This window comes from Piliocolobus tephrosceles, chromosome 6 (assembly GCF_002776525.5).
Source record: "Piliocolobus tephrosceles isolate RC106 chromosome 6, ASM277652v3, whole genome shotgun sequence".
Classification (NCBI taxonomy): domain Eukaryota; kingdom Metazoa; phylum Chordata; class Mammalia; order Primates; family Cercopithecidae; genus Piliocolobus; species Piliocolobus tephrosceles.
The window spans coordinates 136,411,826-136,427,810 of record NC_045439.1 but is presented as its reverse complement, the minus strand read 5'-3'; the positions used below and the strand labels follow the sequence as shown (position 1 = coordinate 136,427,810).

General features: G+C 50.0%; 1 protein-coding gene across 2 annotated transcripts in view; it reads left to right on the top strand.

Moving 5' to 3' along the window:
- The first annotated feature begins 729 nt into the window (after nucleotides 1-729).
- Nucleotides 730-15,985, top strand: part of ST8SIA2 (ST8 alpha-N-acetyl-neuraminide alpha-2,8-sialyltransferase 2) — a 75,043-nt gene continuing 59,787 nt past the window's right edge. Inside the window, exon 1 of one of the 2 annotated variants that reach the window (XM_023220833.1) lies at nucleotides 730-1,058. In XM_023220833.1, coding sequence (XP_023076601.1) covers nucleotides 961-1,058 — 98 coding nt within the window. In that variant the 5' untranslated portion in view covers nucleotides 730-960. The remainder of the gene's footprint in view (nucleotides 1,059-15,985) is intronic. The other variant, XM_023220834.1, reaches the window with a different exon arrangement.

The following is a 15,985-nucleotide window of genomic DNA, read 5'->3' as shown; positions in this document are numbered from 1 at the left end:
AAGAACTGAGGAGATGAAGGCCACCCGGCGTCAGTACCGCGAGGGCGGAGGGAAGACGGGCGCTAAGTCTCCCATTGGGGTTCTAGCCGAGGGTTCCAGCCAGGATTTCGTGACCTGGGGGCAGCTCGGAGAGCTCTCCGGACCTAGTATCGGGTCTGTAAATGGAGACCAAGATAAGCACCTGGAGGGAGTGGTTTCTCGAGAGAGCCTCGCCCACAAACTGTAGTCAGCATCTTCACCGAAGTTGGCCTGTCTTGGATATTTCTTCTCTCCTCCCCTTCCTCCACCTCCCCTCCTAATTCATCAACTGCTGAAACATCTGCCTGGCTGAAACCGCCTTCTCGCCGCGCGCTGGGGGCTGTCCTCAGGTGTTGGTCTTTGTGTTGAGAAAACTTTGCGAGGAAGCGAGGGAGCTGGACAAAGAGCGGGCGAGGGAGGGCGTTTGCCTGCCTGAGGGGTGCGCCGGGCGGTGCGCGCACTTCTCTGGGTTCAGCTCAGTACCCGGTCGTTCGCGGTGGCCAGAGCCCAGCCTCTCTAGGCCAGGAGTGGCAGCCTCTGGCTGCAACCCCGCGCCCTCGGAAGCTGAATAAAGCCAGGCGGGAGAAGCAAAGGCTAGCAGGTCTGGACGCTGGAGTTGGTGGGAGGAGGCGAGCAGAAGCGCGGAGCAAAGCTGTCAAACTGCGCGCGGAGCCGGGCGCGGGGCGGGGGAAGGGAGAGGAAGGAGGTAGGGAGGGGCAGGCGGGAGCCGAAAGGGAGCGAGCGGGCTCGCCGCGCCTGAGCAACCCCTGCCTGTCGCTGCCGCTGCCGCTGCCGCTGCCGCCGCCGGCCCGGACTCGCCCCGAGCGCAGGGTATCTGCCCAGCTGCGCGCGGCACGCGGAGGCTCCGGCGTCCGCCGCTGCGCCCTCCAGCCCCTGTTCCTCGCGCCGGCCCGCGTGGGTCCCGGCGGGCGCGAACCCACCATGCAGCTGCAGTTCCGGAGCTGGATGCTGGCCGCGCTCACGCTGCTCGTGGTCTTCCTCATCTTCGCAGACATCTCAGAGATCGAAGAAGAAATCGGGTAAATACCTGCGCCCAGGCCCGTGCCACGAGCCCTGGCGGGATCTCTCCCTCCTTCCCTACTCTCCACCCTCCGACCCCCTTTGTGTGCGCCGCGCCCCCACCCCCCTCCGTAGCTCCGCTGGAGAGGTAGGGACGGTTTGGCAGAAGGTAGCAGTGACCGGGCCCGGGACGGTTTGGGGAGAGGAGGGTGGGGGCGCGGCTGCCGTGGGGTGTCCCCGGGCGGGGCTCACGGGAAGCCCCCAGCTGGCCCGCGTCGGGAAGCGGGCTCGCCCACCCTGCCCCCCTGCCTGGCGTGTCCAAGCGCAGTGTCGCCGGGGTCGAGGGAGGGCGCCGGGGAGTGTCTCGGGCGGGCGGAGGGGCCGAGAGTGGAGGGAGGCAGGAGTTTCTTTGTCTCCGGCACGGCCGCTTTCTCGCATTGACAAAGTGAGCAGGGGGCGCGCAGGGATCTCTGAGCTGGGGGAGGGGTTCCCCGGCCCGGAGCGGAGGGCGGGGGCTCGGCATGGGCTACTGGGAAGCCGAGTGTCCCCTGCACACACAGACAGGCACACACGCCTCCCACCGGCCCGGGAGCCCGGCATAGGAGCTGGCACCACTAGAGAAGGGCTCGCATAGCTGGACTGAGACCCCCGCCCTCGCCTGGCTTTGGACATTCAGCCAAGCCACGGCGACCCCGGCGACCCTGGGTTCCTGTGCGCTCGCAGCGCGGAGACAGAGACATTTCGGGAAAGTCTGTACTGCCGCCCGGTGGGTTTCTGGGCCCTCAAGCGGGCGATCTGGCCCTTTTTTCTCCCGACCTCGCCAGAGGTAGGGCGGGACCGCGAGCCCGGATCCTCCCGGCTCCGGACTTCCTGGAGCGCGCACTTGAGGCGCGGGACGCACCAGCTGTGTGTCCCAGAGGCTGAAACTCGCGCCCCGCCCCGCAGCCTTCGGCTCGCCGGGGCGTGCCCTTCTCCAGAACCTCTAAAGGGCGGTAGACGACAGGTGGGGAGGCAGCTAGCGTTCTGAGGAGGCCCGAGGAGACCTTCGTGGCCCTTCGTGGGTAAGGGGAAGGTGAGGTCTCAGCGCAGAAGGTCTCTTCCTCTATGGGATTTGTGCCCTGCCAGGCGCTCTTCTCGAGTCCGGCGCCGCGTGCGCCCCTCCTTTGTCCCATTTGTTACTTCATTTGTTATCTGTGCTAGTTGAGGGTCCGCCACACTGTCAGTCCCTCAAATGGGAGATGCCAGTCTTAGGCCCAAGCAGGATGCCGAGGCCCCAAGGACCAAAACTTGGGACAAGTGCCGCTTCCCGCTCTCATTTTCTCCCCGCCCCTGCCCTTCTCCCCGCCCCTGCCCATCTCCCCGGAATTCCTTCTGTGAACTCCACTGGGCTTCAGGAACCCCTCTCCCTGCCTCTGTCTCCTCTCATTCTCGGTTTCCCCAAGAGCTCTGAAAACTTTCACAAATGCTGTGCAGTTAATACACAACGTGCCACCATCTCTCACGCAAAGATAAACATGCTACTTTTCATAGCTGTTCGCCTCAGAAACGTGGATCGGAAAGGAAATCGGGCAAGTCACGTCTTGGGGTAATGGAAGATGCAGTGAGAAGGGCCTTCCTCTGGGCTCTTCGGCTTCTTATTCCGGATGTGGGCACTGCCTGGCCCAGATCACTTGCTGATCTTTGCCCATATGAGAGGGAAGGCCCGGCGCTGCCCATTGTTCTGCTATAAAAACGTAAGTGCCGTGATCATCCAGGCACCCCTAGGTCAACCATTCATTGAATTCTTAGCAAATACCTTCCACATGCTGGGAACTTTTAATTTTTAAAACGCAATCAGGAGATCACTTTGCACATAACGTTGCACTTTCTTGCCAAATGCACGGTGAAGCCTGCACTCCCCACACCAGGTTGTTCCCATATATGTACACACCCCTGGGACTTGTTTCACTTGAGGGCTCTCTACTTCTTTTTATCCTGTCTCTGTTGGGCCAATCCTAGGAAAAAAACTGTCAAACAAGTCTGATGCGTCACCTCCTGTGGCATCTTCCTTCCCTCTCGTCCCAGGCTGACCACTGGCTTGACCAGTCCTGACCAGGCCTGAGACACCCCCTCTCCCAGGCTGAGGTAGCTGCCTTAGAACAACACTACATATGCCTTTCCACTGGGACAGGCACTCTAGCCCCACTCACGGTCAGCCCCACACATGTTTAATTCAGAGGAATGGAGGCATATTTTGGGATTCACCATGGATGGAGAAGGAAATACATGGGCAGAGCATGGGAATCCCAACAGCACCTTCTGCCTGCTTACAAGTGAGGGTTTTTTGTTTGTTTGTTTGTTTTTTTCTTGAGACAGAGTCTCACTCTGTTGCCCAGGCTGGAGTGCAGTGGCACGATCTTGGCTCACTGCAACCTCTCCCTCCCAGGTTCAAGCAATTCTCCTGTTTCAGCCTCCCCAGTAGCTGGGATTACAGGCACGTGCCACCACACCAGGCTAATTTTTGTATTTTTATTAGAGATGGGGTTTCACCATGTTGACCAGGCTGGTCTCAATCACCTCAGGTGATCCACCCACCTCAGCCTCCCAAAGTGCTGGGATTACAGGCGTGAGCCACCCCTCCCAGCACAAGTGAGGTTTTATCACTAAATTCATTCTTGGAATTACCCCAACTTTGAGCAGCTGGGCTCAGCGCCCAATAAGAGCCTTGGCACAGTGGCCAGTGAGGGGCGTCAAGAGGGCTCCGCCTTCCTCACCATATGCCTTCCTGGAGACCTGGAATCATACGCAGGAACACGAGTCTGCTGCACCAGCCCAGCCCCTCCATCCCCAACTTGCTCTGGACCTGTGCTAGGGAGGATTACAGATGATCTGCCCGTATCAGCCCCTGGGAGAAAGCGATGGCTCTGTAAAAGGATGGCTGTTTCTGGGAAGTAATGAACAGTGGGACCCTGTGATCTGTTACAAAGGAAGGAAAAATAGAAGGAACCTCTTTTGGGGGTAACTTTTTCAAGGATTAAGGAACCTTAAATAGTGAAAGAAGAAAGTAAATCACATGTGTATTATCTGGAGGAATAAAACTGAGATTTAGTTTTCTGAAGCTCTTGATTCTCTTTTTTATAAAATGAGGCTTTTAATGTGGTGGTCTCAGAGGTCCTATCCTGCCTGAAAAATTATGCGCCATGAATTGAGGGGCAGGACTTTCTTTGAGGGGAGTTTTCTGAGACACACATCTCTTTTCCTTAGTGATTATTTTCAAAAGTTCCATTTCTGACTCTCTTGCTCTCATTCAGCTGGAGCTGAATAAGAAAACAAAATGTAGAAAGATAAGTTCTCTGCAAAGCACCTAGAGAGTCCTGCCTGGTAGCCAAGGAGTGAATTCAAATTCTAAGTCAAAAATTGGGTGGGGCTTTCGTAAAACAGCCCCTGATCAACTCATGCACACTCCCAAGTTTTAGATCCAATTCGACCAAGTTGTAAGCTAAAATCTTCTGCTTGTTTCTTGGGCTTTAATCTTGATGTAACTTCCACTAGGGGACTGTGAGGCATCACTGTCTTGCTCATCATGGTGTCCATGGAACCGGGGACACAAGGCATTCAATAAACATCTGTTGGATGAATATTTTCCTGAGTCTGGCACAATAATGGGCACACACAGCATCCTTGGGCAAAGTTGCAACTCAGAGCTGGCCAGGAACGGTGGCTCATGCCTGTAATCCTAACACTTTGGGAGGCTGAGGCAGGAGAATGGCTTAAAACCTGGGAGGAAGAGGTTGCAGTGACCCGAGATCACGCCACTGCACTCCAGCCTGGGCAACAGAGCGAGACTCCATCTCAAAAAAAGAAAAAGAAAAAAAAAAAGAAAGAAACTCACTGAGCCTTGGGACAGAAAGAGAGCATAGGGGTCTCCCTGTAGAAACCTTTCCTTTTTATCAATTAGGGTAAACTTGACACTGAGAAGTAACATCACTAATCTGAGATCACAGCCTGGCTGGTTTAGGGCAGGGTAGGCTTACACAGGTCTTCTCCTTTGTAACCCAATGCACTAATCCTCATACTAGTTCCTCTACTCATAAAGGAATTACAGAAATCTTGTTAAAGAGAAATTGAGTAACTAGTAATGATAACAATAGCAATTATGACAATGGTGAAGATGATGATCATGGTTAGCATTTACTGAGTGCTTCCTAAGAGCCAAGAGCTATTCCAAGTGCTTTATAGGTGTTAACACATTCCAGCCTCATGGTAATCCAGTGGTCACCTACCAGTGGCACTGTTTGTAGAGCTCTGTGAGCCAGATGCTGTGCTAACTGCTTTGAAACATGTTTGCTGGATCCTCACCAGAACCCTCTAAGGTAGGTACCATTTCTATCCCCATTTATTGATGAAGAAACTGAGGCCTGGAGAGATTATATACCCTGCTGATAAACTTGTGATAAAGCAACTGTATGGAAGGCCAAAACCCATGCATGCTCTTGACCATCATGCTAGACTGCCCTGTCCTCTAAGTTATTTTTTTTACCCTGAGCTAATGTTAGGGAATACACCTGAAGACTAACTCATCCCCGGTGGTTCTTCCAAAGGCCCAGAGTTTTGCTGAGAGCCTGGTCTGGCCTTAGTAGTTGCTCCATCAGACATTTAGAAAGAGAGAAGGTGAAATGAGGAGGACCAGAGGAGGACTCTGAGCACATCTCCCCAAAATGTCCCTCTAGTCCAGCTAAGTTCAGTGCCATGCTGGAGGACAGAATGGCATTAACCCCAGCATGTTACACAAGGTCACCTGCCATGGGTATGAACATTCCAGACTCTCAGGTGGAGCCTGGGGCTAAAGTGACAGGAGGAGGGAAAGCTCCTATTCCATTGCAAACCTGATTCTGATGTCAATGGAAGGGGCCTGCCTCGATACTATATGCTGTATGTTTGGGCATCTAGGTGTCTGGAGCAGGGGAGATAGTAAAGATATTTAACAGCTGGTACCTCTCCAGCACCAACCTGTTAGAATGGACATCTGACCCGTCAGAACTGATGCCATCCAGTACACCACAACCAGGGGTCCTAGTCCACGCCAGCCAAACACCAGGCCCTGTCTGGGAAAACACTAGACAAGGAGAGGCTAGCTCTGATCATCTGCCATGATGAGATCTGTGAACAGGCAGCAACTACTGCCAACAGTGGAGAGTGAGGTGAGGTGCATCGTTTAGTGGATGAGTGCACGTGGATGGGAAAGAAAATGACCTTGAGCAGTCACAGTCCAGGCACTCTATAAGAAGTGCATATGTTTGCTCAAGACCATGCAATTTTTTTTAAAGCCCATTCTTCTCCCTAGCCCTGGTGTACTTCACTGAAGTATAAGCATGATTGGAAGATAAAATAGGAGAGAAAGAAGGTCTGGTTTTAACTCACTTGCTCCAAGTCCTTGTTGCCAACTGTTCCAAACATCACATTTAAATTGTAAATAGATATCCATCTTAGAAACCAATTCACCACTCAGTGCCTCTTTCCTCCTGTAAGGCAGGGTTGCTAGGTTTTAAACATGTTTTAGGTTTTACAAATTGGAAATGTTGTAGATTGCAAATTATAAATACTTCTTCGAGAGAGGGGATTCTAGAAAGGCTCCCATTGCTTTTCTCAGGGCATACAAAGCAAAGCATCATCTGACTTTTGCCTCTTTCTGTAGCCGGCCTGGGCTCCAGCCATTTTGTATTGCTTACAGGTTCCCCAAAGTATCCTAGGATTTCATACCTCTGTGCCTTTGTACATCCCGCTCCTGCTCTGTGGAATGCCGTCCTTGCATGCATACCATCCTTCCTGCTGTTGCCTCGCTCCTCCCAGGCCCTTCCTTTCTCTCACTGCTCTGTCTTCTCCTTCGAGGCTAAGGTCTGGTATCTCCTAGATCCTGTCCCGCCGAGACATCTACATTGGTTGCCCCTCCTGTATGCACCCTTTGGACTCCATCATGCAGCACCCCATGGAGATACATTTCACAATTATGTTTTATTTATCCTTTATCCCCAGCCCCTGGTGATACGTATATGATTTAGTAAATGAAGCCCATAAAATTTTTTCGAATGAACAAACTCTGACCGATGATATGGCAAAAATAAGCATTCAACCTCTCTGCTCCCAAAAGCACATGCTATTCTAACAACAATTAAACACCCTCCACTTGATCTGGAAGCCCCCTGCTTTTCCTATGTATCTAGCATGGAAGGTGCAGCCCGGTGAAGAGCACAGTCTGGCTATGACATTATTCACCATTGTGGAATGTTTCAGGCCAACGGAAATAAAAGCCCCTTTCTAATTTGTAAAAACACCCAGTGGTGTTTGCCCCCTGCCAGTTTAGATAAAAACCAAAGATCTAGAGCCCAGATGCCAAGCCTCTGCCGGCTGTTGGTTCTCCAGAGAGCCCTTTCCAGCCCTCCACTGCCCACGGTGCTGCTGAGGCTGTCCCCTCCTGCCTGGAAGGACAGCCGGTCCTGTCTACTTTAATCCCCTTTAGGGCTTCCGTAGTGGCGTTGAGAGCACACCAGGAATGCAGGGCCAGCTGTTTCCTTGCAAGGGCTGGTCCCCAGGTAGGATGCTGGAAGCTGAGCGTTAGAGACGTTGACAGAGTAAGAAATGTGAGGTCAGGTCAGGATGTGTCATCTCAAAGATTTTCCTTATGAAGCACCTTCTAGTGGTGTGTTTATTTGAAAACACTGGTCAAACCAGCAAATCCTGCTGATGGGTCAAGACTTGGGGGAGCTGTGTGGATCCTAGATGAGGTCAGGAGCCTCATCTCTCTCAGCTGTCTCAAGCAGAAATGAGTTAGAGACAGATGGGAGGACACAGTGAAAACGGCCAGAGGAGGGACAGGAACATGAAAGCCACCAGCTGGGCGAGTCAGGTGGCTGTCTCCTGCCAGGGCGTGGGGACAGGCTCATCTTCCGGAGAGGCGCTGCAGGGTGAGATACTGTCCCCTGTGGCCGACTGGCTGACTGCTCCTGAGCTTGCTCACCATCTCTCCAGAGCTGAGGCTGGTCCTTAAGCATTGAGATTAGTCACTCTCCTGGGTGGCATCTGGGCTGGTTTTAAATTCTCCCCAGTCTCCTGCAGTTCATCACCCGGCTAGGAAGCTGCCCAGTGTCCTGACGGGACCTGTGTGTCCCTGTGTTTCCTCAGCTTTGGCTGTCACTGCCTTCACGACAATGGCCATGAGGGAATGGCTCCAACTGGGGAGAGCAGTGGCCCCGACATGACATGTGTCTGTATTACACGTCGGCAGTCAAGGTTCCTCCTGACACTTTGGAGAACTTGGGATCCCGATTCACTCCCCTGGGAAATCCAGCGTCCCGCCTTGCTGTGTGGGTGTGCCTTTGACTTCCCAAACTGCTTTGCAAGCATGAAGCTTTCAGCTCTGTCACAGGGTTTCCCAGAGCCTTTTTGTTATTATCGGAGGAATGCAGAGGGACTGAGCTCTGCTTCCTGGGCCTTCTGTAAGGTTCAGGTTAACAATTCCTCCTCTCTCTCCTCCAGCTTCTTAGTTGATGGCTGAAGGATGAACGGACCCCTAGGTCAGTGGTTCCCAAATGGTGAGCCACAGATGAGTGGTGATCTGAAAGGAGACAGGAAAAAAAAAAAAGAAAGCACAATGTAGCCATGATTATTAATAGTTTCAAGTTGCCGGTTGCCATTGCCTGGAAAGAACTCTTCTATATTCTGAGATAATGTTCCTTTTTCCTTTGGGATACTAAGATGTCCTTTCTTTTATGAAAGGGGGTGATGGACGTTCTCCCTTGGCTGAAGAGGGCGGTAACCTCATGAGTCCCCAACCCCAGTGTTTTGGAAATACTATGGGTCCTTAAAATCTGATAGTCTAGGGTCTGGATCCACAAGGTACGCTGAAAAGCTCACTTCAGGAAATAGCCTCACTCCTCACATATTTTCTTCCCCATGGAGATGATGCCAGCAGAGAATAATAACAAAGTCATTTTTTGTCTGTGTCTGCTGGGGTCCCAATGATTTTCTAAACACTTTAGTTATCTAAACACCTATAATCCTCCCAACGGTCTGAGGAGGTCTATCTATGTTATTATTATCTCCCTTTTACAGATTAGTGAACTGAGGCCTGGAACAGTCAAATAACACAGCTGGTAAAGTGCAGAGCTGGGATTCAAACCCAGGCTCCAGGGAACAAGGAGAAGTCTCCAAAAACGATGTCTTAAATGGCATCCAGTGGGGAAGAGATGCGTGCTTGTATTTTCAAGGAATAAGCCTTGGAAACACAAAGGTCTGTGCGAGAGAGAACCCTGGGATGTAGCGATGCTGAAGGAACCTTAGGGGACAGCATGCTGGAGCCCAGGCCATAATGGGACATGGCAGCCAAAAAGATCAATACAATTTAGGGTTACCAGCTCCAAAACACCTTAATGCGGAATGAGGGCCAGGGGCACACTGCTCTGCCTCTGCCTCCCCTCTTTTCCTCTCCTCTGACACCCGCTTCCCCCCACGGAGTCTCATCAGAATGGCTCCGGAGCACGGCATTTGTTTGACCATCTCATTACCAGACAGAGAGAGAGAGAGACACTGAGAGAGAAGAGAAAAACAACACAAATGATTAAGGCCTGGAGGAATTTTCTTCTAGGGGAAGATAGAAGGGTTGGTGCTGTCAGCTTCCCCAGGTCAGTGGAGCCTGACAAGGAAGGGAGGGAGGGAAGGAGTGAGGGAGGGAGCCCTTTGGGGAGGGGCCAGGTTCATGCAAGGAGGTAGCACATCCCAGGGAGCCTCCTTTCCTACTGTAACCACCGCATTCTGCTGAGAGCTCACATGGATCACCTCACTCAACCTTCCCAAGCACCCTGTTAGCCTATTTGCAGATGAGGAAATGGAGACTCAGAGAGGTCTTGGGACTTGCTAAGGTCACACAGCTAGTAAACACGGAGCTGGGATTCCACCCAGGTTTGCCTGACTCCATGGTCCATCTGGTCTTAGCCACTTTTTTATACTGCGGTTACTTGGCTGCTCGCCCCCATTCCTCATGCCTCCTGCCCTGGGCCTCCTACACTTTATTCCATTTTCTGTACCATGCAGAGAGTTTGCACAGAGGTGCTGGAAACTTTTGAGACTATAGAATAGACTCATCATTGTCAGATAACTTCGCAAACACAATGGCATCAGTCACCATTGGGCACAACACTTCAGCGGAGGCTGTGGAAGAGGCAGATATACCTGGACTCTACCCAGGGAGGTGTGAGCACTTGTCATTGAGCTTCCCCAGTTCTAATTTTGAAAACCGACTGCACGCGGAGGAGCGATACCCAGGGTTAATTCACACCTTCTTGGTAAATGCCAGAGTAGCTTAAATAATGAAGGCGGGAGGCATATGATGTCTGGAGAAAGTGAATTAGTAAATTGATAGGGCAGGTGACTTTAGTTCGCTATTTTCCTGTAAGCAGTAAAGACCCTTCCTCCGCATCTCTTGAGGTTCCCACAGTTTGGGATTTGACTTTAGGTGGACTCAGGATGATGCCCAAATTATACACTAATCAAAACATTTAGTTCCCAGGAGAAGCAAAAAGAAGGACAAGAGAGAAACTCCCCGTATTGTTCTGTCTTGGCCGGGGCAGGGAACCTCTTAGGCCAGCTGGACACAAAGGCAGCAACATGCTGACAGACGGCATCCCAAGAAAGACCTATGATGGCCCAGTCTTTACTAACTGGTGGTAAAGCCAGTTAGGGCTCCACAGGCTCTTCCCCAACCTGCCAAAGCTGCCCACCATAGCTCTAACCTCCAGCAGAATGCCAGAATGACTCACTTACATATTCATCATACATCTCTCCCTGCCACCAACCGGGGGCTTTACTTTTATCTGTAAGGACTGACAAGTTCTTGCCAGAGCTGGATTCATGGCATATGATTCAGGTCATTGGGCCATACCTTTGGAGAAACTGAGAGCTACTCTTGGAAGATTAAGGCTCTAGTCTTCAGTGGAACACTCATTACCTGTGTGACTTCAGGCAAGTGACCTCACCTTTCTGAGTCTCAGTTTCCTAATCTGTATAATGGGGTTAATAACACCCAACTTCCAGTGTTCTGAGGATTAAATAAAACACAAATGGTGGGAATGTAAAATGGTACAGCTCCTATGGAAAACAGCATGAGGGTTCCTTAAAATATTTAACATAGAATTACCATGTGATCCAGCAATTCCACTTCTGGGTATATATTCAAAAGAATTGAAAGCAGGGGCCAGGTGTAGTGCTCATGCCTGTAATCCCAACACTTTGGGAGGCCGAGGTGGGTGGATCACCTGAAGTCAGGAGTTTGAGACCAACCTGGCCAACATGGTGAAACCCTGTCTTTACTAAAATTACAAAAAAAAAAAAAGCCAGGTGTCGTGCTGCATGCCTGTAGTCCAGCTACTCAGAGGCTGAGACAGGAGAATCACTTGAACCCGGGACGCAGAGGTTGCAGTGAGCCTAGATCACACCACTGCACTCCAGCTTGGGTGACAGAGCAAGACTCCATCTCAAAAAAAAAATTGAAAACAGGGACTTAAACAGGTATTTGTACACCCATGTTCATAGTAACCTTATTCACCGTAGCTAAAAGGGGGAAGCAACCCAGGTGTCCATCAATGAGTAAACGGATAAACAAAATATGGTAGATGCCCGGCATGGTGGCTTACACCTGTAATGCCAGCTCTTAGGGAGGCAGAGGCGGGAGGATATCTTGAGCCCAGGAGTTTGGACCTGCCTGGGCAATATAGCGAGACCCTGTTCTTAAAATTTTTTTAAAAAAGCTATATACATCCAATGGAATATTATTTAGTCTTGAAAAGGAAGGAAATTCTGACACAAACTATAAGATGGGCGAACCTTGAGAACATTATGCTAAGTGGAATAAGCCAGCAGTCAAAGGACAAATACTGTGTGGTTCCACTTATATGAGGCATCTAGAGTGGTCAAATTGATCGAGACAGAAAGTAGAATGGCAGTTGCCAGGATCTGGGGAAGGGGAATTTGTTTAATGGGTATAAAGTTTCAGTTTTGAAAGATGAAAAGAGTTTAGCAGACGGATGGTAATGATAGCTGCAGAATAATATAAATGTCTTAATGCCACTGAACCATACACTTAAAAATAGTTAAGATGGTAAATTGTATGTTATGTATATTTTACCACAATTGAAACACACACATGCACAAGCAGCCAGAATAGTGCCTGGCAGGTGCTCAGGACACGCTGACTTACTTTAAGAGCACAGTTGTGATTTTAAACAAAGCAGCATCAATGTGGGTATTATTTAATTTTAAAAATAATACGGTGCTGAAAAGCAGATACAGAGGAAATGGAGGGAGTAAAGCGGGGAGGTGTGGCTATAGACACAGAATTAGAAAAATACAAATCATCACTTTGTTGTATGTTTGGATACACAAGCTGGAGGCAGCCCATATCCCCAACATCTGGGATTTAGGATTGTGGAAAGGGCAAGCATACTTTTATGTGGCCACTCTGAATTCTTGTTGGCTGGCCTGCCCATCTAAGTGTAGTGGAGGGGCCCATAAGCTTTCGCCAAAACCTAAGTTGCAAGGAGGGCTCAGAGTGATGGGGGAGGGAGGCCAAGACGGTCCAGAGCCCCCTCCCTCCCAGACACAGCTTTGGGAAGTCTCTTTCTTTATCACCTGCCTAGGGGTAGCCTCTAAACTGTTTTTGGCTCAAGGGTGAACCTGAAAAGAAAAGAGTCCAAGATACCGATCCCAAGATTTGGCTCCTGCTGAGCTGGGAAGAGGTAGGGCACAGCTGTCTCTTCCCTTTTAGGCTCAAGCCTCACAATCTCTATAATACCGCAGGAAGGAGCAAGTGAGGTGGATTCCAGGAGGCTTGAGATGCCAAAGCCAATTCTCAGACTTGAGAGTGCATCACTGTCACCTCAAGGACTTGTTGAAAACCGAACGCTGGACACCTCCTGGAGTTTCTGTTTCCACAGGCCTGGGGCAGGGCCTGAGAATTTGCATCTTTAACAGGTTCCAGGCGATGCTGACACTGCTGGCGCATTTCAGGACCACACTTTGAGAACCACTGGGCTAGAGCCTTGCCACTCGGTGTGGTCCTCAGACCAGCAACATGGACGTCATCTGGATATTTGGTAGAAATGTAGTGTCTCAGGCCCTACTCCAGACCCTAGACCTGCGGAATCGGAATCTGCTCAGTAACAAGCTCCCAGGTGAAATGTATGCACACTCTGCTGGGGGAATGACTGGTTTCCCTGCCTTCTACAGAGCCCCTGCCCTAAGCAGTGACCTTGGCCCATCACACCAGGGGTAGCCTGTCAGTGTGGCTCCACTGCCCATCACAGAGTCAGCCTAGAGTGACCTCCAAATGGATATCAGAAAAATGAATAATGATTCTTGGCCAGGCACAGTGGCTCGTGCCTGTAATCCCAGAACTTTGGGAGGCAGAGGTGAGTAGATCACTTGAGCCCAGCAGTTCGAGACCAGTCTGGGCAACACGGCGAAACCCCATCTCTACAAAAATACAAAAATTAGCTGGGTGTGGTGGTGTGTGCCTGTAATCTCAGCTGCTCAGGAGGCTGAAGCAGGTGGTGTGTGCCTGTAATCTCAGCTACTCAGGTCGCTTGAATCCAGGAGGCAGAGGTTGCAGTGAGTCGAGATGTCACCATTGCACTCCAGCCTGGGCATCAAGAATGAAACCCTATCTCAAAAAAAAAAAAAAAAAAAAAACTACAAATAAAAATGAATAATTCTTATTACAGCCACTCATTGGATTCCTGAGGGTATGCCATGAGCTTTTTATACATTGTTTCACACATTTATTATAAAACCCCTTCAAAACCCATTTTATGGACAAGTAAACTGAGACTCAGATAGAGTGACTGCTTAGGAAACAGGAAAAGAACTTAAACTGTTTGGCAATCTAGCTGGCTCTGTTCCTAGATGCCAGGGGTTTAGCTTTTAGCTATTAGCCTACTTCTCTTCCTTTATCCTCCCAAATGAGGCCCAAGGCGTAAGATGAGGAGAGCAGAAATCTTAACCAAGGGTTGAAGTGATTTATTACATGAGTCCAAGGAGGATACAGTGTGTCCAGAAACAAGCTTGACCTGGCGCTGGAGCACTTGAAGGAAATTTCTAGAGAAGCTGGACAGCAAAGCGCTCATCAGCTGTGTCATTAAGCCCTCTAATGAGCTTGGCTAGGATGTGATCATTCACACAGCACAGGGCCCCACTTCACAGTTGGCATACATAGTCACAGTTCCCTAGAGTTCTGGGGGTTCCTGAGTGGATCTGGTGGCGTGCCCAACCTGCAGTCCAATTCCAAACTCCACTCTCAGTTATAAAAAGCAGGAGAATGGAGAGGGGAGGCCTCTAGGGGTGATGGAAGGCAAGTCTAGGGGAGCCTTTTAAAACCAATCTGCTCTTCCAGATAAAGAAAGCCTCCAAGCAGGCTGGAAGCCAAGAATTTAACTGTATTTATTTTTGCTATTACCTTCTATTTAGGGCAAGGGATATTGGTGTTCTATTTATGGTAGTAGTATAAAGATTCCTTTTGTGATAAATTCATTTAAGTTTTTAAGTGAGTCAATTTAAAGGAAAATATTAAGTCAATAATGTCTAGTTAGCAAAACGCATGAAGGTAGACCCAGAAAATGTTTGAAGTTTATGCAATGACGTCCCAGCCTTTCTTCTTCCCCATAGTCATTATCTGCCCTGGATGGCAGCAAACTCGTGACAACTCCTTGCAGAACTTCTCTCCAGAGTGAGTGAGTTAATCCTTCAGAAAGTACCTACTTACGGAAGCCATTTATAACTGCGTCTGGAAACGGCCCAACACACAACAAAAGAATCCTTGAATAAAACAGCCTTATGAATGATTGAAACAGTGTACACCAACCCTCCTCCAAGAGACGGTGGTCCCACCAAGAGGAGAGGATGCCTTAGGCCCAAGAAGACCTATCACCCCTGCAACACCACTGGATTAGACCCTCATCCCACTGTCCTCTGAAGCTCCCTGTCTCTCTCTCTCGCACATCTCCCCACACCATGTTTGTTGCATGGTTTCTTTCCTGCTTGTTAGCTTGTAGCTCCTTGAAGGCTAGGACTGTTTCAGATGTGTGCCCCATTGTACTTCCAGCTCCTGCTATAGTGCCTGGTAGAGAGTAGGTGCTCTTTTGGAGAAAGGAGGGAAGGGATGAAGGGGAGGGAGTAAGTTCCTTGAGGGAGGCTGAGATAGGCCCCAGTTACTGATATTCTGGGATCACTTACATATTTCTCTCTGTGGCCAAAGGAGAAAAAAAATGTGGTAGGGTCTATATTAGCTCCCTGTGCAATTGTCTGATTTGAAATTCACTGAGTTCCATTTTATTTATGTATTTATTTATTTATTTATTTACTGAGATGGAGTCTCGCTCTGTCACCCAGGCTGGAGTGCAGGGGCGTGATCTCAGCTTACTGCAACCTCTACCTCCTGGGTTCAAGTGATTCTCCTGCCTCTGCCTCCTGAGTAGCTGGGATTACAGGTGTGCGCCACCATGCCCAGCTAATTTTTTTATTTTTGGTAGACACGGGGTTTCACCATGTTGGTCAGGCTGGTCTTGAATTCTTGACCTTGTGATCTGCCCACCTTGGCCTCCCAAAGTGTTGGGATTACAGGCATTTCATTTTTGCCCCTCATTTCATGAAGAAAGACCAGCCCACAGTTTAAGGAAGTATTCCTAACAGGCTAATCCACAGTTCTATATGGGCTCTGAGGTCTCGTGCATAGAAGCCAGAGGATTGGAGGGATGTGTCCAGAATTGGGAATCAGGTGAGCTGGCTCCAGGCAGGCTGAGATCAAGCTGATAACAAGGAGATTAATAAGGGCCTGCAACCTCCTCAGTCTTGTATTAGGGAGGAGGGTTTTCAAATCAATGCTGGTCTGGCTGGCTTAATCATACCTAATCTTACCTTTTGAAGC